This window comes from Cervus elaphus, chromosome 23 (genome assembly GCF_910594005.1).
Source record: "Cervus elaphus chromosome 23, mCerEla1.1, whole genome shotgun sequence".
NCBI classification, from domain to species: domain Eukaryota; kingdom Metazoa; phylum Chordata; class Mammalia; order Artiodactyla; family Cervidae; genus Cervus; species Cervus elaphus.
In genome coordinates this window covers 53,930,983-53,953,763 of record NC_057837.1, presented here as the reverse complement: position 1 = coordinate 53,953,763, position 22,781 = coordinate 53,930,983, and the positions used below count along the sequence as shown (strand labels likewise).

Below are 22,781 nucleotides of genomic sequence, written 5' to 3'. Positions count from 1 at the left end.
AGAGGAGCCTGATGGGCTACAGTCCTTAGGGTTACAAAGAGTCAGACACAACTGAGTGACTAAACAACAACAACAAGATTCGAGCCTGTGGACGGACCACATCTTCTGCACCCTTTCACTGGCTGAGGTGGTGTTTCAACCTTTGACTCCTGTGAACAGTGCCACTGCGAACACCTGCGTGAAAGTTTTTGGCTAAACACCTGTTTCCAGTTCTGTTGGGTGTTCACCTAAGAGTGGGAATTCTGGGTTGTGTGACAGGTTTAACCTTTGGAGGAGCCACCAAACTGTCTTCTACAACAGCCATACCATTTCACACCCACTCCCACAGCAACGTATGAGGGTTCTGACTTTACCTCCTCATCAACTTAATTTTTTTAAATTGTAGCCATCCTGGTGGACATGAAGGACTTTTGATTTGCATTTCCTCCATGAAGAATGACGTTGAACATCTTTTCACGTTCTTATAGGCCATCTGGTATATCTTCTTTGGAGAGATGTCTACTTAAATCCTTTGCCCATTTCTTAGTTGGGCCGTTTGTCTGTTTGTAGTTGAACTACGAGTCCTTCATGTATTCTGGATACCAGATCTCTATCAGATATCTGATGTGCAAATATTTTCTCCTATCCTGTGGGTTATCTTTTTACTCTCTAAGGAGACAGTTCAAATAGTGTCCTTGGATGCACAAAAGTTTTTCTTTCATTGCTTGTGCTTTTGGTGTCATATCTAAGAAACCAAAGTCTCAGAGGCTGACTTCCTACCACATGAAGTCAGGTGAGGTAAGCACTTAGGGTCTTCTCCAGTCACTTCTGAGCCTGCATTCAGCGCTGGGATGTGTGGCCTCATGGAGTCCCCAGTGTGTGGGGGTCCTTCCCTAATTCCTCCCCATCTCCCACCCTCCCCCAATAACTTGGAGCTTCTCAGAGAGGAGGGGGCTGTGGGGAAGTGATATCTGTTCAGGCCGCGCTCCTTCCCTATGCTGCTCAGACCTCGAAATCACTGGGAGTGCTAAGACTTTGGTGTCAATAGTGGGTGGGACTCTTGTCAATGGGGGGGTGGGCATTTTTGTTCTTCTTTACACTCTTTTGCATTTAAAAGAAGCAGTCGATTGAAGTTCTTACGGTGAAAGACACAGGTGTACATATACACACAAAAGTAGGCAGCAGCGTGGGCAAGACCACATCTTTAAAAAAGAAAGCCAGGTGAGGGGCCAGGCCAGTGTCCAGCCAGCAGTAAAGGTCAGTCAATGCCAAAGGTCCACTGGGTCCCCCGGCCCTTGGGAAGGGCTGTGGGAAACTCAGCCCCTTGGGCAGCCTGTGCCCGGCCCGCACTTTCAGGATGGCTCAAGAAGCACTGCTGGACGCTGCATGGCCACTGTGACCCCAGTGATGGGGTGGGTGGTGCAAGCTGGGCAGCACAGACATGGCTCTGCCACCTACCTGCATGGGGGTCTCTGAACCCCCACCCCACAAGTGCAAGGCAGTGTTGGTGCTGTGAGGGGACAGCTCGGGGGCACCGGTGACAGCCTGGCCCAGGGCCCACAGACCGCTGGCCTTGATGTTACCTGTGCCACAGGTGCCAGGCCACTGCAAGCATCTAAGTGACTCTCAGCACAGACTTGAATTCCCCGACAGGAGACAAACACCAGAGGGACTTCGCTCTAACACCTCGGGCCCAGGCCAGGGGTCCCACGGGTCCGTGTGGGGCCCACATGGGGGCTATCTGGACGCACCTGGATCAGACCTGCTGCAGGATTCCGCCTCTTCTCAAAGTGCTTCTGACGGTGCTGCTCTTGAACTTTCAGTGCAAAGCCAGACCCCAAAATGCCCTGCAAGTCACTGGGGTCAGACAGCGCCCAGGGACCAGAGCCCCCCAACCTTGCCTGCACATTCCTGGCCCCACCTTCTCGCCCCTACCCCCAGCCCCTAGTCACCAGGAGACAGACTGGGGGCTTCAGAGTGGCAGGGCCCACTCTGAACACATCTGAGCACAAAGGTTACAGTCCTTCCCAGTCTACACTGCAACGAGCGGGGGGTGAGGCCCAGGGTCTCAGAGAAGAGCACCTGGACAGCAGAACCACCAGCTGCCCCACGCCCTGCACAGCTGCAGGGGGAGGGCTGACAGGCCCCCACGCCTTCTGCAGGAAACCTGCCAGAGCCACGTCACCCACAGCTCCGCTCCTGGCCACAGGGACCCAACTGGTCAATCCCAGGGCTAGGAGGTGCTGATGGGGACCCAGAGATGCAGTAACAGGGGAGCCCTGCCCTGCCCCACGTGACCCCAAGGAAAGCAGTGGTCACCGAGGGGGCCAGACTCCATCCCCCGCAAAGGCAGGAAAGGCGGGACTCACGGCAGGAAGAGCAAAGAAGGAGACACCGATGAGGGTGAAGGTCGCCGCCAGGAGCCTCCCGTTCCAGGTCTGGGGGTACTTGTCCCCGTAGCCGATGGTTGTCAGGGTGATCTTTGAACAGAGGGCCCGTCCTCAGCCAGGCCTGGCAGGAGCCAGGGCCCTTCTGAGGCCTCAGGGCAGCTGGACAGACCCCTGCCCCATGCTGCCCATGCAGGGCCCGTGAGGCCGGGGTCACCACCAGCCACCCTTCCCCACTCAAGAACCAAAATGATCAGGGGGCGGGGGGTGGGGTGTTCGGCCTCCACTCTCAATTACACCTGAGGTGGGCAGGGCAGGTTCACCCAGGAGGGCTGAGCTCCAGCCGGACAGGTAGCCAGGAGGCTCTGACAAAGCCGGAGCCTCAGAGGCAACAGGGCCAAGGGACCCTCTGAGGATGCTCAGGGGTCATGTAGGGGCCTTTGGAGGGGGGCCTTGTAAGCTGAGGCCAGAGAGGGAGGGGCCCAGCTGCCAGGAGGGGCATGGGATTGGGGGCACCTCCACACACAGGATCTCACGAACTTCTCCCTCAGAAGGTCATGTACTCCCAAAACAAGGGCAGACTTGGGGGCATGGGGGATTGCTGGGGCCTCGGTCCTTGGGGCCAGCATTCGAGGCCAGTGTTCACAGCCAGCATTCGGGAGGCCAGCTTGAGAGCAAGGCGGTGGGAGGACTCCCCCAGTGCCCATGAGGCCCCTCCAAGGACCACCAGCCCCCAGAGCAGAACAAGGGGATCTCAGGTGGAACGGTTCCCAAGAATGATGGGATGGGGAGGGGCCAATCTCATCCCATCAGAGAGCAGAGGGAACCTTTAAAGTCTGCAGTTCACAGAGAAGGGACTTCCCTGGAGGTCTCTTGGTCAGGACTCGGCACTTTCATTGCCGAGGGCCCAGGTTCAGTCTCTGGTCTGGGAACTAAGACCCCCACACATCAAGAAACACGGCCAAAAATGAAACACTAAAATAAAAATAAAGTTCACAGAGGAAACCCCCGGTTTAGGTGGGGAATATGCAGAAGGGGTTCCCCGTCTGAGTGTCCAGCACTCCCAGAAGAGCTCGCAAAGGAGGGGCACTCCGGCCCCCACCTGGGGGCGTCCACGGAAACAGACAAAGAGGAGCTAGACAGAGGTCCTGGCTCGAGCTATTGGGGTCGAGGTCTGCGGGGCCCTTTGGAGGGTGGCCCAGGAAGCCTTTTCTCAGAAGAGGCCATTGCACTTGGTGACAGGAGAGGGGCCCATAAGCGGCCCAGGAGGTAGGTGGCCGTGAGCATGGGTCAAAAGTTCACCAGCTCTGGATGGAGCCCCCCTCGTCAGGAGCAGCCTGGGAGGTTGAGTCAGGGGGTCTAGTTCCCCTTTTTGAAACTCTCCTCCATCAACATGACAGGCAGCACCGCCCATCCCTCTCCATCACAGAGATCACACAGGTTGGTCAGCAGAGAAGGAAGGTGACCGGCCATGGCTGGGCACAGGCTCCCTGAGGGCCAGGCTTCCTGCCACCCCACATAGACCAGTGCATCCCCCACCACGGCCCACCTGGGACACCACCTCCACGTGGCATCCTGGTCAGAAGCAGCCAGCAGGTGGCCCCAGAGAGATGTCTCCAGGCAGGAGAACTGAAGGTCTGCTGTCCAGGCCTGGGCAGTCAGGGGCATACCGTGGGGAGGGGTGGGGGGAGCTCAGACCATGGGCAGGAGGGACCCCAAGGCAGGCCACGCCCGGCGAGCACATCCTTGGTGAAGGCCCCTCTCCTTGGCCCCAGAGGCCAGACACTTACCAGGCCCCACCAGAGTGCATCCGCGTAGGTATCAAAGTGATCGTTCTCCCCCTTCTCCGCCAAGTACACCAGAAACGAGGCCAGGATGAGGCAGAGGAAGCCGATGTACCAGGCAGTGACCAATTCCTGAAAGAGATGGCCACATCACAGCTGCCAGGCTGGCACCCAGCCCAACCCGCCCAGGAGCACAAGGTCCCATCTGGCTGGAGGTTCGCTGAGCTCTGAGTCCCCTGGGCTTCCGGGGCAGGTACCTCTCCCGAGAGCTGGCTGCAGAGTCCCTGGGAGCCTCAAGCCTGGGCAGACAGGAGAGGCAGCTGGTTTTCCAGCCCCAGCCCCAGCCCTGGGTGGTCCCACACCTGCGCATCTCACCCCTAGAGGATGGCAGGCAGGGATGGCCCAGAGCCGCATCCACCCAGGAAGGGAGTGGTCCTGAACGGCTGTCAGCGGACAGGTTGGAGAATGTCGGGCCTGCTGGGGCCCTACCCAGACTTCCCTGAGGCTGAGGGAGACTCCCACTTTGTCTTGTCAACCAAAGCCCAGCCTCGGGTCCTCAGACAGGAAGGACAGTGGGGAGGAGGCTGGGGACCAATACGGCCACCCACCAGCAGGAGGGCCTCTCCGCACAGCCTGGCAGGGTGGGGTCTGGGCTTGTGGAGCTCCTGGGAACACAGGGTGGGGATCGGGAAGGACCTGGGACTGCAGCCACCTCGCGGGTCCCACAGCCAGTGGCCACCATGAGCCTCAGCCTAATGGGCAGGTGACTGGGGGATGGGCACTAATCCAGCACACCCCCCACCACGGAGCCAGCCGGTTCTGGGTGGGACCCAAATGGACCGGGCCTGGCAGAAAAGCTGGAGAGACGAGGTCAAGGGTCAAGTCGTGGGAAGATGCCCAGAGGAAACGAGGGGCTGCGTCATGCCCGGCCAGCCCTCCGCACCCTGGCCTGGCACCGTCACCTTGCTGTGCGCGTAGACCACAGAGCCCAGCAGCTTCCAGGTGCCGCCCCGCCGGTCCATTCGGATCATGCGCAGGATCTGCAGGAAGCGCAGGCTCCGGAGCGCCGATGTGGCGAACACATTGCCCTGGGAACCAGCAGCCAGCACGGCGATGGACGCGATGAGCACCATGATGTCTGTGGGAGATGGCGGAGCTGGGGGGTGGGCCCTCTGCTGCAGAAGGGCGGTCCCCACCAGGGCTCCGGGAGGATGGACAGATGGACACACACAAAGGGCCAGCAGGGCCTGGTTCCACAGCCCACCCAGCCCAACCCTTCCCTGGGCACGGCTGCCCAGCACCTCACTGCCCTGCAATCAGGCTGCATCAACCATGGGCTCTGACGCCAAGAGGGCAGGTGGGAAGAAACTTCCAGAAAGAGCCGGTCCTGCATTTGTGCCTGCCCACCTACCCCCACCGGGCCTCACCAATCACACAGAAGGGCTTCCGGGCAAACTTGAGCCGCCCTCTCCAGCCGCGATACCGACAGCAGCAACCCGCAGCCCAGATCCGCACGAAGTACTCCACACCGAACACCACAATGGTCACGATTTCCTGCGGGTGACACTGCAGCTGAGCCACTACAGTGGGGGGGTCCCCGTCCTGTGTAGTTGGTGTGTGGCCCCGTTCTGTGTAGCTGGCGTGCATGCAGGGCACAGAGGGCAGAGCTGATGGAAGGTCTCAGGTAATTGCCAAGTGGGGGGTGCTCCCAGGCCTGGGGCAGCTCCAGGACACAGGGCAGGGGGGAGGAGGACTCCCCAGAGGTGCATCTGGATGCAGGATCAGCCTCCCTGCAGCCCTGCCTCCATCACCAACAGCAACACAGAAATCACCCTGCAGTTGCCATGGCGCCCACCCCTACCCATCACAGGACTGCTGCGAGCTTCACAACCCCCACCCCACGCCCACATCTGCCGGGAAACACCCCACACTCCAAGGCGGAGGGGGCCACCAGAGCCCTCAGGCTCCAGTGAGAACGAAAGGTGGAAAAGGGCACAGGGACAGTGGGGGCGGGGGCTGTCAGGTGCTGTGATGACACAGGGTGGGGGGGCAGGCCGGGAAGAGGGTGCTGGGGTGTTGTAGGGAGGGGCCAGTGGAGGCTGAGGAAGTTGCAACATCACCAACGTCAGGAGGGGAGACTGGGAGGAACCGAAGGGCTACCAAGAAGAACAGTGGGTGCCAGGAGGGTGGGGGGTCCCTGCCAGTGGGGGACCTGGAGGGTCAGATCAACGGGATCACGGGCAGGCTGCCACCCGCGGCCTCGAGTGCCATCAGGCCCTCCGCGCCATCCTGCGGAACCCACCAGGATGTAGAGCGCGCCCTCAGAGCTCTTCTCGTACTCCTTGATGGTGGAGAACACGGACAGCACGAGACAGGAGAAGACCAGCAGGAACCTGGGGACGGAGCAGAGGGCGGTCAGCCAGGCCGGGTGCCCAGTGGCACAGAGCGGGACAGGGCAGAGCAGGGACACCCGCCCCCCAGGGCTCCATGGCAATGACCAGCCTCATCTGCTCTCTAGGACACCCACCACGTGTCCCTTGTCTGTCTGCTCCCAAAGCTCCTAAAACAAACAAGGGGCACAGCCTCCTGGGTCACTGGGCAAATGAGAACTGAGCAAATGCCACAGCCCACCCCCAAGCAAGGCACCCCAGGCATGGTCCCCCATCCCTGTCCACAGCTGTCCTTGCCAGGCTCACAGGCAAACACTTCCTGTCCCCTAGTTCACACCGGCTTCACCCATGCCGTCCAGCATCCTTGACCACCAGAACACGCCTGCAGGCAGTGTTGGGAGGGGGCACAGAGAACTGGTCAATTTCCAGAACCAGGAACTGCTGGGCAGCAGGCGTCCAGCCAAAGGGGACAGGGTGGGGCTGGGATCCCAGGGAGCAGAGCCCCTGAGGGCTGCTGACAGGGGTCCAGGGCTCCTGAGGTGCCCTCCCACTTTATCACCACCTGGGAAACCCCAGGCACCTAGCTCCACCTTCCCTGGGTGTCGAGACCACTGGCTTCCTTGGTGGCAGAGGTGGAGTGGAAATGAGACCCTCAGAGCCAATGCCACATGGTCCAAACTCAGCCTGGCCATGGCGACAGACTGGGCCCGGCCTGCCCAGTCTGGCCAGAATCACCAAGGGGGTGCTCAGCGCCAAGGCCTACTGAGCCTCAGCCAGATCCAGGGGTACCTCCAGTGGTCCTGCCCACGTGCCTGGAAGAGGCCTGGCAACAAGGTCCAGAGAGGCACAGGCCACCCCCCTCACAGGGCCGACCCAGCCCCTCCTTGGAGCATGGCCCCTTGAAGACAGCTCCATCATCGCCCCTGGCTCCATCCGTGTCCCTGGCTCCATCATCACCCCCGGCTCTATCTGAAGGCCGCTGGCTCAGACAAAAGGCACGCGAGGAAACGGTCACATTTCAAAACCGCAATTAATTTCCTTTGCTCATTAGCCAATTTATTCAATTAGCTGAGCCCAGGGACAAAAATGTCCAGATGTCTCATGTGCCTTATATTCATAAATCTTTGCTGGCAGTATCCTCCCCTCAACTCTATTGGTGAGAAGGAGCCCACATGCCCAGAGAGGGTCTGCCAGGGTTGGAGGAGATCCCAGGGCAATGGTCAGGATGCCCAGGCCTGGGTGGTGGGAGAGACTGAGAGGGTCGCCCACCTCAGAAGGGGTACCGGGACCCAGCTCAGCTCAGTACCAGGACTCGGGAGCTGGGGGGGACATACAACCGGGTGAGCTTCCCTGAGGAGGTGTCCACCACACTGCAGGGTGAAGAGCCAGTGGGGCCAACAGAGAAGGGAAGCTGTTCCTGACAGAGGGAAGAGTAAGTGGGGTGGCCCTGGAGAGGTGTAAGGGGTGGACAGTGAGCCCAGGACCCGGCAGAGGGCGAGTCTGACCAGACTGGAGATCAGGGTCCCCGGGGTGCCTGATGCCATCCTCGTCTGTCGGGCAGGCAGAGCCCAGGGCCGCAACCACGAACGCCAGCTCCTTGTACTGCATAAGAACACTCCTCTAGAGAACAAAGGAAAGGCCAGGACTCTGGGTGACCAGGCCCTCTCAGCCTGGCTTCCTCGAGGTGGCTCTGCCAGCGTCTCAGAACGTTCCAGAATGTCCCACTCTTCCCAGCAGACAGAGGCCAGGCTGTCGGGAGCCCCATCAGCAGCTCAGGAGGCAACCCTGCAACCCAAGGTGGGGACCTCACAGCCTTCCTCCCCCACCCCCGGAAAGTGCCGGCCACACTCCCAGTTTTGTTTCTGATGTTTTGGGACAGATGGCCACAGATGGCACCGCCAGGGGATGCAGGGGAGTCAGCGGGACGGACGCTTGGAAAAAGGCTGGCACGCCCACTCGACGAGGAGGAAGCAGAGGAGGGCGGCAGACGCCCCCAGGGAGCGAGCACCCCTTACACCGTGCTGCCAGGTCCAGGTGGGGCCCCCACAGATCTAGAGGAACACCTCCAAAGTGCAATGATGCCCCCACAGCCCTTGGCCACTCGCAGGCAGTTGGCTGATGGAAGTCACTTACTCCAGGGCCCTCCCGTCTGCAGGCACCTCAATGACTGATGGCCATCCCCACCCAGCATCCAGCCGTAGCCTGGCCCGCAAGACTTCCAACGCCCATGCCCATCTAGAGACAGGGAGGCAGAGGCCCCACAAGCCCAGGAGGGGGCTCTGCCTCTGGCCTCCTGGTTTGAGACACTGCATTCTTGGTGATAAGCAGCACTTCAGTGGGGCCTGGCCTCCACTGGAGCTAGTAGGGGTGGGGGGCTAGCTCAGACGTGGGTGCCGCTCTCCCACAGGACAACACGGGTGACCACCCCTAGCCCTGTGGCCATCGCAAGGTGCCCACTGCAGTTATGCTGGGGCCCTGGGCACCGGGGCATCCTGGAGATGCTGGGGAATCTGAGCCAGGCAGGTTCTCTCTTGCCTTAGTGACCTGGGTTCTGGCCTCCAGCAGACTCCTCAGAGCTGGCAGCTGTGTCTCAGAAGAACTCCCTCTGCCCCGCTCCTCCTCAGGAGAGGAGTTGCAGAGGTGCAGGGCAGACACCGCCAACAACGCTGGGGCCCTGGGAGGCCAGCTATGTGCTGGGTACTGACCCCCCAGGCCCCAGAGTCTGCTTCCTCCCAGACAGACCGGTGAGCAGGTCCACCCCACCCCCAGCACGCTGGGAGACCAGCCTCTCTGCTGCAAGGTTCATCTTAACGCCCAGCATCATCCTGCACCTCTCCCTGCCACCTGACCAAGGCCCCAGGCCCTGGGGGAGGGTAGTCCTCATGCCCTCCAGCCCAGGAACTGTCCAGGTTGCAGGGAAAGAAAGGAGCGGTGGCAGGAGGTGTCCACAAAGGCAGTACGTGGTGGCTAATTATGATAATGAATTCAATGTCAGGATGCTTCCCTGGCAGCAGTTGCCATGGAGACAAGCATCTCGAGCACTTGGTCCCCAGCCCCAGACTCCAGGCGCTGTGATGGGGGTCAGGCAGTGGGGCCGGGCAGGCAGGCACAGCGGACCTTGTTCACCTAGGCAGGGGGGAGGTGGGCCACCTGGAGAGTGAGCATCAGCCAGAACCACCACAGCCCAGGTGCGCTGCCGGGCCTGCACCACCCAGAGCACCCAGTTTACCAGCAGCCACGGCAGGGGGTGAGGGGTGGGTTGGCCCCAGCCCTGCAGGATCCGAAGCAGCAGGAAAGACCTCAGCCAGATGGCAGGAGGGACATCCATGGCCTGAGCTCTGGGCAGAGATGGACCCCTCTTTTGAAATAGGTCCTGAGTGCAGGGTTCTGTTGATGGAGAGGAGGGGCAGGAAGGAGATGACAGGAGGGACTGAGGATGCTCGAGGCTTGGGCAACAGCCATAGGAGCCCCCCAGCCAAGGCTGACAACACCCTTGAGGCAGGTAGCCCACAGCTGTGCCCGCAGGCCCTGGGTGCACGTGTGTGTGGTCTGCCTGCCCCTGCGCTCTGGGGAGGGACAGCCCCCACTTCCGGAGGGAGAACCCACTGCCTCCGGCTCTTCCCTCCCACCTCCTCCCCCCATCTGACTTAAGGGAATATTTCTCTTCTGGAAAAACATGACTAAGCCTCTGCCACCTCATCCCATGTCACTGTTGGGAGGGCACCAGGGTGGGGGCCGCGGTGCAGGCAGGGACAGCCCCCCAAGGTTGTACCTGCAACCCAGACTCCCCCCTCTCCAAAGACTGAGTCAAAAGGTAGCTGGGATTACTTGCCTCATTCTACATATTTAATGAGATAGGCGTATGTGCTCAGTCATGTCTGACCCTGTGTGACCCCATAGACTACAGCTCGCCAGGCTCCTCTGTCCATGGGATTCTCCAGGCAAGAATACCAGAGTGGGTTGCCATGCCCTCCTCCAGAGGATCTTCCTGACCCAGGGATCGAACCCACGTCTCTTACGTCTCCTGCACTGGCAGGCGGATTCTTTACCACAAGAGCCACCTGGGAAGCCCTTAATGAGATAAACCTCTCATAAGCAGGTGGCAGGGTTGGGAGGAAAAATAGTCATGTTGCTATCACCCGTTTGCTCGCCCCCAGGCCCCCAGAGCTGGGAGAGGAGAGTGGGGAGGGGTCACTGACATCGAGCCCCACCCCCAGGCTGGAATCCACAGCATGTCTGCTACACGCCAGGCACTCAACAACCAACAGACAGGGAAGGTGTGCATCCATTTTACAGATGAGAGCACAGAGGGAGCACAAAGGCTGTGAAGCTGCTCATTGCGGCTGTGGGGGCCAAGCCTGAGCTCCCCTTCCACTGGCGGGGTCCCCAGAATAACGTCCATTCTGATAAGACTGTGCCTCCCGGGGGGGTGGGTGACCCAGGAGTCAAGAGAGGCCGGGGGAGGGGAAGCCAGCGTGTGAGGTCCCCGGGGAACCTCCCGCTGCCTCGTCCTTCAGGACTGCAGCCGGTGCCGCAGCCTGGAATCTAATTTCACTGCCTAATAAACTGCTCTGCCTCCAGGATCCGCTGCCACGTCCAATCTCTGGGAGCGACAGGAAGCCTGGATTCCTGACGGCTGTTCAAGGTGCAAAGCAGATGCAGGGAACCACTCGTCATCCTGCCAGGGTTGGAGGGAGCTGGAGGTTCCATGCAGACCTCTTCCCTGGAGCCTGGGCAGGGAAGAGGGGCAGCGCCAATGGGGCAACGCCCAGCCCACTGCAGCCCAGCCAGGCCAACCAAGCCTGCTGCCAGGAGAACAGAAGGTACTTGGAGGCACCACCTGAGCCTAAGGCCATGGGGGTGAAGGAGATGGGCACTGGGAACCTCGCAAACAGCATGAGCTCAATCAGTGCCTTGGATCTGACAGGCCCCGACCCAGGAATCTCAGACCCTGGGAAGGTCCAGCTTCAGACTCAGCATTCAAGGGCTCTACAAATGACCTTGGCTTCCCTTGTCCTGGCCCCCAACCCCTTCCCCTGCTCCCTGCTGGACCAGAGGTCACTCCACATCCACAGCAACCCACACATCTAGCCCTCTCTCTCCCAACACCCAGGGCAGGAAGGTGTGCTCGGGGGACCCCTTATGCTCCCACTGGCCAGTACCCCAGATGGCCCTTGTCCTCCAAAGCCTCAGCCACAGGGTGAATCTGGTGAATGTCTGATCCTACCCTTCCCAAGCATTGTCCCCTGACCACTCACCAGTTAGAAGTCCCAGGTTCCAAGGGACCCCCCAGTACCCCCAAAAGAGTAGACATCTGTGGTGAAGCCCCAGGGGCTCCAGGAGCCACAGGAAGGGCTGTTCCCTGGGGCCAGGCCAGACAGGAGGACCCCCGGGGACCTGGCAGGAAACCCACTGGCTCAGCACCCACTGAGGCCACTTCCAAGCCCCTCCCATCTCATCCCCAAGATGCCCACTCCACACGGGACCACTCTCCACTAGTCACCTGTCCGCACCCAAAACCCAGCATTGAACAAAGGCTCACCTGAGTGCCTTCCTCCATCCCACATCAAACAGGTTTTGGGGTATTTTTTGTTCATGTGTTTATTTTAGCCACATGGCATGCAGAATCTTAGTTCCCTGCCCAGGGATTGAACCCGTGCCCCTTGCAGTGGAAGCTTGCAATCCTAACCACTGGATGGCCTTGGAATTTCCCCTCCATCCCCCATCAGAGTCCACCCGCCACCAGCCTGCACACATGGATGGAACCCCTCGTCATCCCCACCTTCCTCAGACACAACAGTCCCCACCAGGCTCACAGCCCCCATCAGGGGTCCTCCCTGCCAAGACCCCATCTCAGGCCTGTTCCCCCAGACTCTTCCTCTAATGTGTCCTGACTGCAATCCACCTCTCTGTTCCCCATTCCCACCACCCGCCACCTCACCAAGACACCTGGAGGAGCACCCATCTCCTCCTGCCAGCTCGCCTGCCCCAGGGCCTTTGCACACTCTCCTCCACTGCCTGGCACTCTCTGCTGCATGCCCAGTGCAGGGCTACCCCCTCCTAATGCCCAGGTGCCATGCTCAGCGTCACCTTCTGCAAGAGGCCCCCACCTCCCTCCATTCTCTCTCCTGGGGCCCCTGATCATCCTCGTGCCAGCTCCCCTCACCTGCTCTGCTCATCCATCCCCACAGTGTGCAGCCAGAACCTGCACACGGGGCGGGCCCACATCCCGACGAAGGGCAAGGTCAGCTCCAGCCCACAGCCTCCATCACACAAGGCTCAATAGTGCAGACCCACCAGACAGTTTGGGAGCAAGGAGGCAAGAAGCGGCCATGGACAGAGGCCCAAGGGACCCAGAGGCTTCTGAAGGCAGAGGGTGGGGGTCCTGGGACCAGGAGAGTACCGCACACCCCAGGGAGCCTGGCCACACGTGAGTTCACAGGCAGCAAATGCACTCATTAAAAACACAGGAAATATTTGCATGTATCCACACAGAGCCATGAACTCAAGTGTTCACAGCAGCTCCAGACACCCCAAACTGAGGGGGACACCACACAGGTCATCAGCAGATGCACAGTGGGCAACTGGCCCCTCTGCAGTGGAACATACTCGGCCTTTAAGGGGAGCAAAGCACTGACCCAGGTCACAACCTGGATGAACCTTAACACATGACGCTCAGTGAAGGAAGCCAGATGAGAAAGTCACACAGTATGTGATCCGCTCCCATGAAATGTCCAGAACAGGAGCCACGGCCCCAGGGGCTTGAGGTGGGGAGACAGACTGGATGGGCTTGGGTGTCTTAGGGGGGGACAAACATGTCCCAAGACCAGACAGCTGGTGGCTGCCCCTCACCGTGAACCCAAAAAACGCCCCCAATTGGCCACTTTGGAATGACTAATTGTACATTCTGTGAGTTTCACCTCGATCACAAAAGAAAGACGGGCAGGTTGTCAGGCTCTGAAGAAGCAGGTGAAGCCCCATCCACGTGCTTGCGCCCAGGCCAGCCTTCCCACCTGGGCCTCAGCTTCCCTCTGAGAAAGTCTCAGACAGCCCACCCCTCCCCACACACTGCTTCCCGCACCCCTGCCAACAGGGAACCTGACCCATCCTTAGAGGAAAGACACTGCTCTGAGGCCCCTGGGGGCAAGAAGGGCCCCAGCCTCCCCTAGAGAAGCCTCAGCACCCACTCGCAGGGAGCAGACAGCCACTAGCTCGTTGATTTCCTCAGTCATGGGAGAGGGTCCCCTCCAGGTGTGTTTTCTTCCATGGTCTTCACTAAGCTCTGTCCTCGTAAGGCCTGGACTCCCCCAGCCCTGGCTCACTCTGGGGGCCCCTTCTGGAGGTGTGTCTCCCAGGCCTGCCACACACTCCCCCAACACAGGCACCTTTGGGAACTGCCCTGATCAGGCGGTCAGCACAGCTCACTCTGGCCCATACAGGTCCCACAGCCCTGCCATGTGGAAGCCTGGGCAGGAGTGGGGTGGGGAGGGGTCCCCCAAGGGCACACTGCAGTGGACAGGCTACTGGGCTCAGAACACAGGGCAGACACCAGCTTTCGGGGGAGAGGGGCTCCCCCAGTTAGGAGGTCAGTTTGGACCACACCCTTGGTATCCAACATCCCCTTTGTGAGCACAGGAGCCATTCAGGGCTCAGGGCATCCCAACCACTGCTCTCCTGACTCAGAATCTCTCACAGAGTCACCCCCCGCCCACTGCCCCCAGGTTAACAGGACAGCCAGGCTTGCTCCCCCAGACTCTTCCTGAAGACCCTCCAAGTAGCTCTCCAGCTGGTCCTCTGCCACGCTCCCATGGCTCCCAGCTCACTGGTCCTTTACAGACACCCCCGGTTTCCTCTCAGCCTTCACTTCACGCCTCCAGCAATGGAGGGCTCACCCTCACGCAGGACCTCATTTTAACAAGCCCCCTCTTGGGCCAGCCCTGGTCCTGACCCCAGGGCCCCTCCCCAGGCCAGCACCCAGAGCCACCAAGGGCACAGGGTAAGGGATCGGGGACAGGGCCACCTTTCCCCCAACTCCGGAGAGACAGGGAGCCTTGATGACAGAGACAAAGTCCAACATTTGCCCAACCGAGGCTTGTCTGACTCCACGGGTAAATCCCCACTGTGCACGGTCAGCGTGGAGGAGGGTGACAGAGTCTGAATCTGATCTCCTTTGAGAAACACAGATGCTCAGAAACAGATCAGGAATGACAAACGCGCCTCCTTGGGTTTTCTGCATCTTCTCCATCTCCTACAGCGGACGTGTGCAGTGTTCGGAATCAGAAAGGATAATGCACCATAACCAAGTGTTTCTCTAAAAGGCCGCCAGCCCCCTCCCTCAGACCACGCGGTGCTGTCTGCCCACTGCACGGCCTGAAACACTGGGTTTCCATCCAGACGATATTAATTCAGCTCTCAGCTAATTAAACTGCAGATTGGAGAGAACCATCTTGGAGAATGTTAACCAAGGAGGAAAGAGCCCTCTAAGCACAAACAGCTGAATCTGGAGACAGAAGCAAGTGGTCCAGACAAAGGGTGGCCATGCGTCTGCCCCAGGAGCCCCTTCCCTGCGCCAGCCAGTCATGGACAAAGCTCCCGCTCTCCACGGTCCTGCACGGAGTTCACAGGGAGAACTGGCTAAGGGCTCCTGATCAGGACCACGGCCAGTGCCCTGCCCGGCCCTCCAGTCACACAGGACCCAGCCTCCCATCCTGACCCCAACCACCCACCCCCCACCAGAGGCTGAGCTCTAAACACTCCCACTTCTTGTTCATCCGGTGAAAGTCAGAACCCTGCATCAGACCCTGCCCTCCTGCTGGAGGGCCGTCCCAGTACTGCCTCTACATCCTACATCAAGCCTCCGTCTCCCCCGTGGATATGGCCCAGCAGGACTGGCAGCCCCTCAGGGCCCTGCTTGCAGGAACAGAAACAGATTAGCAGGTGCTTGCCCAGGATCCCCCAACTTCTGCACCCCCCATGACCCCACTTCCTCCCCCAGAGCCTGGGATCCCAGGAGAAAATGGCCTTTTTTTTTTTTTTGAAACTGGCCTTTTCCTCAGACAGACCCTTCAAGTATTTTTCCAAGCGTTAAATGGAAAAGCAAACTCAAGAGTTCTAAGCTCTCTAGTTGGGTCAAGACTGAAGCTCCAAGGAGGGAAGGGGGGCCAGACAGGACCTAGGGGAGGAAGGGGCCTGGGTAGGGGCCACACGCAGCAGACTGCCAGGAACAGCCTGGGAGCTGAGACCTGCCACCACCGCGGATGGCCAAGGGATCGCTGAGGACAGTTTCCACCAACTCCTCATAGGACTTTCTGGAACAAACATGTTCTGCACAAAACTACAAAATTATTCCAGATAATCCAAAAAAAATAAAGAACTAATTGTATTCAAGACAGATAGCAGGCAAAGTCTAAGAACACTCAGATCTGAGCACATCCTGAGGGTGAAGGTCAGACTCAGGGATGGAAGCTGGAACACACCCAGCCTCCCGTTTCAACTGAGTGAAGCCACCATGGCCTCTACAAGGAGCTGCCGGGAAAGGCCTGCCTGTCTGGTGTCCCCTTCCTTTGGCCAATCCCAGATGCTGGGCAGTGGGACCAAAACTCTAGGCAGCTGGTGGCCAAGGAGAAGTGAGAGTCCCCTCACAGGCAGACCTTCCCCAGACCAGGGGTCTCACCACGTCCTTGGGGCTGCTAGAGAAGCCAAGGGCCTTGCCCATCACCTGCCTGGCTGAGTGCTGGTGGCCCCGCTCACCAGTACGTAGCCTTGGATCTGTTCATGAGCCGGGCTCATCTGGGCTCGCACGCCAGTGTCATGACACCTGACAAAAGCCCTGTTCTCCCTCCAATGGGCACCATCCTTCCTATCCCCAGGGGAACCACTTTCCATGGCAGAATGCACACTTCCCACAGCCAGGCCTTCACAACCTTCACAACCTTCTGGGGCCTGCCTCCCCCACAGGCTCTGTCTGGGCTGCGGAAGAAGCCACGCAAACTCAGAGCAAATCGGGGGATGTGGGTTGCGGCTCTGCAGCAACCCCTCAGGGGGACCAAGGGTCCCACAGCCGACCCATCCAGGGCCCTGGAGACCCACACATCCCCAGCCCAGCTTCCTCTTGGATGAATGGAAAGCTTGGTGCCGCCCAGCTTCAAACAACTGACTGCAGCATCTAACTCCAGACCATTTGTGTGCAAAACAGCCCCCGGACCACCTGCCTCCAACTCTGGCCAAGCCTGCCCTGATTCACGCGAGGAACAGACAATCTTTAGAAATAGTCATCTCTCTGCCCCAGACCCCTCCCGCAGACACCCACGTCACCAAGAGAGGTCTCGGGGTTCACCACCACCCCACCAGCTCTCAGGGAAGTGAGAACAGTCACAGGGCAATGGCTGCCCGCAAAAGTGGAGGGAGGGGGGCAGCTTTGTCAAACCCTCCCCCACGTGGAAGGCAGAGTCCCCCGGGGGACAATGTGGGACTGCAGGCCCCTCTTCTTTCCACCTTAGCTCTCACCAAATTGGCGCAGCCTTGCTGTCCGGGTGGCCTGCAGCCGGGAGGGCACAGGTGAGGCCTGCTTCCCGGGGCTGCAGAGCTGTCAGAAAGCACAGCCGGGCACCTGGGGCAGTGCCATCTGGAGGTGGGCTCCTCCCGGTGGCCGGCATGGCGCTAAGTCACCATACAGCAGCTCATCGGCACATAGCCCACAGGGAAACCTGAAGTCCCCATTATGGTCTGAGGTCCATGGCTACAACTTGCCTGCCATGATGCTTTTCAAGCCAAAACCATGTGGCTTCCTCGCTTGGAGGTACCAGGTGCTAGGACCACTTAGCGATGGAAGGAAGACCTCCCCCAGCACCTGGGCAGCAGCAGAACAAGCGAGGTCCTTTAGGGATTGGCCAGTCCCCCTGGACAAACACACAGCGTCAGACTGGGCCTCGGGTCTAATCATGCAGCCACTACTTCACAGCAGCCCCGAACACCTGTCCAGGCCAGCCCCTGGCCAATGAGACCGAGGACATGCCAGACTGGGCTAAGGGCTGGGCTGAGGGCGGACGGCCCAGGGTGCTGTCCCAGGCGTGCCCACCTCCATCTGCCTGGAATTCCTCCTGCAGAGCAACTCATGATGCAGCCAGGACCCCGTGACCATCACACACGCCAGGCGCTGTGTTGAGTGATTCACAGGAGACAAGCCCAGAACGGTGTCCCCACGTCACAAACACAGACATGCACAGCCCTGCTGCAGGAGCGGTTTGGAGGGCAGGATCCCCACCAGGCTCGCCTGGAGGCCCCATCCCCACCGCCCTCCCACCTTCACCCACACATGTCCTCTGAACCACCACTGGTTATAACCTCAAGCTGCGCCTAAGAGGGTGTGGGGATGACGAGGTTACATCTGGTACTAATGCATGTGCCCACCCAGGAAAGAGCCTGCGTTTATACTCAAGAATATTTTCAGTGACCCGCATACCAGCTAACCCAGCAGCATGGTTTGTAGCAACGAGATATCATACAGGGACCAACGTCCCTCACACGCTTCACCCCTGAAAGGGCAGCAGCTTCCAGTGACCCCCCGGCCCCCCCCGCCGCCCCCTCCCCATCCTCCTCATGCGCCTCGGCAGGGAAGCTCAGCCCTCCCCATGGTCTCCTGCACGCCCCCCAGCCCCCAGCACCTCCCACGAAAGGCCCAGAGTACCCTCGGTCCCCTGGACCCTGTTCCTTCTCCAGTGGGTTCAGGGTAAGGGTATCTCCCAAGGGTAGGGGCAGCCTGGTGTGGCTCACTAGACGGGGACTCAGGTCTTGTGAGCAACGGCCAGGAGCAGAGGCGGCCTCTGCTTAGCCGGAGCGCTGGGATTAACAGAGTCTGAGCATTCATTGACTGACTCAAACAAATGGGGGAAAACACCCCCTTAGACACTCCCTCCACCGCTGGACTCAGTCTATGCTCTCAGAAATGACCCGATCCCTCTACAGACACTCCAGGGTGAGGCGTTCTCAGGTTCGGTGCCCATTCAAGGACCTCCCCCACCGCAAGAATCTCCGCAAAGACAAGTTGTGAAGTTTGACTTGTACTGATTTCTAACAAAACAGAGGTCTTTCTTTGTTCTGATCTGTGAAACTGTCAAAAACAGAGCTTTCAACTGACTGTTACCTTGAAGACACAGACTGTCTGTGGGGCCTCACGGCCCAGTGTAATTAGACACCACGATTAAAAAACATTTCATGGTTGTCGGAGGGAAATCCTACAAGGAGGCCTGAGGTCTCCAGACGGGCGGCCAGAGACAATCAGCCAAGCCCTGTTCTCCCTGGAAACCACAATCCTCCTACCTTCTCACCTTTGGGGAAATTTCCATAAGATTCTCCAACTCTCCAATCAATAGTCACTTCCTCCTCAAGACAGTGGGGCTGGGGGCGGGGTCTGGGAGCTGGAAGGAGCTGAGGACATGGCCATTCAGACTCCAGCCTCCTCTTGAAGCAGAGTCTTGGTCACTTGCCCTGGGCCCACACTCACCCCTAAAGGCAGTCGGGGCGAGGACAAGAGTGACCGGCCCGTGGGGTCCAGCCTTGCCCACTGAGAACAGACGGATGAGAAAATGCAGCAGGCAGCCTGCACGTGACCAGATGTGGGGCCAACTGGGTTATCCAAGGCCATGCAGGGGACAAGTACATGCCCCGAGGCCCCAGACCCCCATCTCCCTGCCCCCAGCCACAGGCCCAAACCTTCGCAGGCCTCCAGAGGTCTAGCTGACGCCATCTGAGGAAAGAGGGGGTTCGGTGGACCAGCCCGGGAGAAGGCAACTCACAGCAGTGAGCTGGTCAGATGAGCCCCAGCCTCCAGGGGTCAGTCCCTGCCCTGCATCGCCAGCATTTTCCATCTGCCTATTTTAAACACCATTTCATTGGCAACTCCTAGTGGCTTTCGGAGGTTCGAAGTTAGCCAATCTGCACCCCAGCTCTGGGCAGAGACCCCTTCTGGTGTGAGTGGGGCAACTCGGGAATTCTACCCCTTGCCTCACCAGTGAAAATGGGGCCACAAATGAGAAAAACCTGAGACTGGCAGACTGCAGGCCCAGAAGATGTGTGGTTCCCCTCTCCTAACTCAGGCCTCAAGCAGATCCCCCATGACACCAGCCTGCCTGCCCAGGGGAAGGAGTCATGTGGGGAGGGGTCTGCCGGCCCAGGGACCGCTCTCCCTCCAGACCAAGCAGAGGAAGGGATCTCGGGGCTTAGAGGGGCAGCCTGGTCTGAGATCCCTCCATACTCAGGGAAGCCTCCTGCCTTCAGAAGTGTTTCTGGGGCCGCTCCCAGGCAGAGGCAGTGATAGCCATAGCTCTGGGCCCAGAGGCACAGTCACAGAGACGGCCCCTTCTGCAAAGGGTGGGAGAGAGGGGGACGGGACCTGCCTGATGCCCACCAAGCCGGGGGGGCCACAAGGTGACCGCCTCCTTCCCCTCCTCTGATGCCCAGAGGGTCCGGCACACCCCTGCTTTGCAGAAGCCAGGCTTCGGTGGCAAAAGGCAGAGGAAAGTGGCCTAAGAAGGCAGCACTGCCCGCCCCACCACAATGCTCCCTGGCCCCATGGCTCCCCCAGGCCCAGCTCTGGAGGGGCTTGAACTGGCTTAATTAACGAATCAACAAACCAAACTGAGGAGTGTCGGTCCCTGCTGGGGGGGGTGGGGGATGAGGCGGGCAGTGTGCACAAGGGAGGCCACACCCTCGGGGACCAGAATGAGGGCAGAAAAGGCCTCCTGAGACTGATGGCCTGGGCCCCAAGGATGGGTGGGGCCTAGGGACAGTGACGAATCCCACGCTCGGGGACTGGGTGATGGTTGATGAACAAGAGAGGACAGAGATGTCGCTGTTCAGGGAGTACCCCCCAGGCCAGGTGAGGGGAGGCTCCACACAGTTCGCCTCCACAGCGCCTTGGGGGCAGGGGCAGCTGGGCCCCTTTACTGCCCTGGAGCCCCCATGCACTGCAGGCCCACTTGTCCTGACTTAGGGACACTCAAGGAGGCAACAGAGACCCCACCCTGGGAGTGGCTGCCTGGACCCCGGCCCCACACACTATCCCTTCAGCTCTGGACGCAGGAAGCACAGATGGCTGACCGCTTCAGGCTGGGCATGGAGGGGCCAATAGAGGGGCCCTGGGAAGCCCAGCCAGCTGGGACCTTAGTGCCAAAGCACAGAAAACTCTCCAGTAGCCCCACTGTAGGTCAAACAGGAGTGGGGGCGCCGTGGGCTGTGTCCACGGATCAGAGGTCACCTCAGGCCAGGACCTGCTGGCCAGAGCCGGCCCCCAGGACCCCCTTGAGCCCCAGCCGGGAAGGAGAGAAGACGGGGCTCTTCCAAGGGTGAGGAACACACCTGGGCACGTCCGCCCAGGGGGATTACCAGGGTGGAGCCACCTCCCCGGGGCCGGCGGGGCTGATGCGGTGCCCAGGGAACCTCTGAGGACAGTACCCAGGAGGCCTCCAGGGCCGTGGTGACCCTCAGGACACCCATTCCTCAGCAGCTGGACACTTCCCTCCCAGGGTCTTCTCCCTCCTCCCACGGAGGGTCCATACACAGCACACTCACAGGGCACAGCACGCTCTCGGGACACACAACGCCAGTTCTAGGTGAGCCCTCAGTTGTTCCGAGACGTTTTCCCAGAATCCACCCCTCACTCCCATCCCAAAATGCCTCTTCTCACAAAATGGCCGAGTCCCGGCCCCGGGCTGGCTGGGATGGGAGAGAGCGCCTGCAGGCTCAGAAGCTGTGCGCACCACCGGCATGGGAGCACACACACACACACAGGCACAAACGCCACACACATGTGAACACCCATGTGCACACACCGGCCCCTGGCCACCAGCCCTGCCTCAGGAGCCAGGAGTTCCCCGAACACCGGGCCTGGGGACACCGGCAGCCCTTCCACGGCCAGGGCGGATGGCCCCAGGATGGTGGCACCCCTTCTCCGGGGTGTCTGCTCTGCCAAGGAGGGGGTCCAGAGCCCAGAATGTGCACAGGGGCCTCAGGCATACACCTGCCCCTCCTGCTGCTGAGAGGAGTCAGGGCCGCGCTGCGCGGAGGGAGAGCGCGGTGCAGGACAGCTCAGGGATGGGTGCAGGCGCCACGGGACAGGACAGCCAGCTAACTGCCCTGGGCCTAGGGCTGGGGAGGAGAGTAAGATTTGGACCCCTCCCCATTTCAGCAATCCAGGCGCTCAGCCTGGACGAAGAGCAAGCGGCTTGGGGGGAAGGGGAAGGGTAAGCCGGCCCCTTCCCCATTTCCCTTTCTTTGGGGGAACCCATCTAGAGGGGGCCCCCCAAGAGTCCAGATCCACTGGCAGGACGGGCAGCGCTGCGCTTCCTCCCAGGCCGGCCCTTTGTTCCGTACAGCGACCGCGGGGAGGGGCCTCCGGGGCTGAGGAGGGGAGGCTGGGGCGTTGCAAGGCGCCCCATCCTGCGGGGGAGGGGCTGATGCAACCCAACCAGGCCGCGAGCGGGCGGGGGAGGGGGACAGACGCCCCCGCCCGGACCTGAACGCCGGATCCCAGAACTCCTTTCAACCGTTTGTCTCCAAAATCGCTCTCCGACCTCCCCCCCTCGCATGAACCAAGGGACCCCAGGCACACGGTGTGACCGACGCGGGCGCCCGGACACAGACGGAGGCCCTCGTCCCCTGCAGCTGCGCGCCCGCGGGCCACCAGCGGCCGATTGGCCCGGTGCCCCGCGACCCGCGCCCCCGCCCGGGTGGGCACTCACACGTAGGCGTGGTAGATGAACGCCCAGCCGCGCGGCCGCTCCAGCACGTTGTAGAGGAAATTTTGCAGCTTGCGGTAGAAGGCGTTGCGCTTGGGGGGCTTCCCGGCGCCCGCGCCACCCGCACGCGGCTTGCTCAGGATGCTGCCGCGCTTGGGGGCCTCGGAGCCGGCGATGAGCAGCGCGCCGTCCCGGGTGGAGTCGGGCGCGCCGGGGTCCAGCCCCACGAAGCCCACCTTGAGCTTCTTCTCCCCGCTCGGGCCAGGGTACACGCCGCCGTTTCGCGACTTCTGCACCATGGTGCCGGGCGGCGCCCGGGCGGGCGCGGGCTCAGCGAGGGCGGCGCGCGGGGGGCGGCGCGGGCCCGAGCCCAGGTCTCCGGCCCGGGAGCCGCATGGCCGAGGCGGCGGCGGCGGCGGCGGTGGCGGCGGTTCCGCGCTCCTGCCGGGCCCGGGCCGCGCGCGGGGATGTTGCGGCCACCTAGCTCCGCGCGCGCCTGGGCGCCTG

At 60.7% G+C, this 22,781-nt stretch overlaps 1 protein-coding gene across 15 annotated transcripts in view; it reads right to left on the bottom strand.

Moving 5' to 3' along the window:
• Positions 1–22,781, bottom strand: part of KCNQ2 (potassium voltage-gated channel subfamily Q member 2) — a 49,037-nt gene extending 26,256 nt beyond the window's left edge. For all 15 annotated transcript variants that reach the window (XR_006337115.1, XM_043884288.1, XM_043884296.1 and 12 more), the window contains exons 1-7: positions 22,278–22,781; positions 6,453–6,543; positions 5,578–5,704; positions 5,113–5,288; positions 4,157–4,282; positions 2,349–2,459; positions 1,731–1,826 (exon numbers count right to left, since the gene is read on the bottom strand). Coding sequence is in view for 14 of the 15 variants with exons in the window: in XM_043884288.1 (XP_043740223.1) it covers positions 1,731–1,826; positions 2,349–2,459; positions 4,157–4,282; positions 5,113–5,288; positions 5,578–5,704; positions 6,453–6,543; positions 22,278–22,573 (1,023 nt within the window). In the remaining variant the exon portion in view is untranslated. The remainder of the gene's footprint in view (positions 1–1,730; positions 1,827–2,348; positions 2,460–4,156; positions 4,283–5,112; positions 5,289–5,577; positions 5,705–6,452; positions 6,544–22,277) is intronic.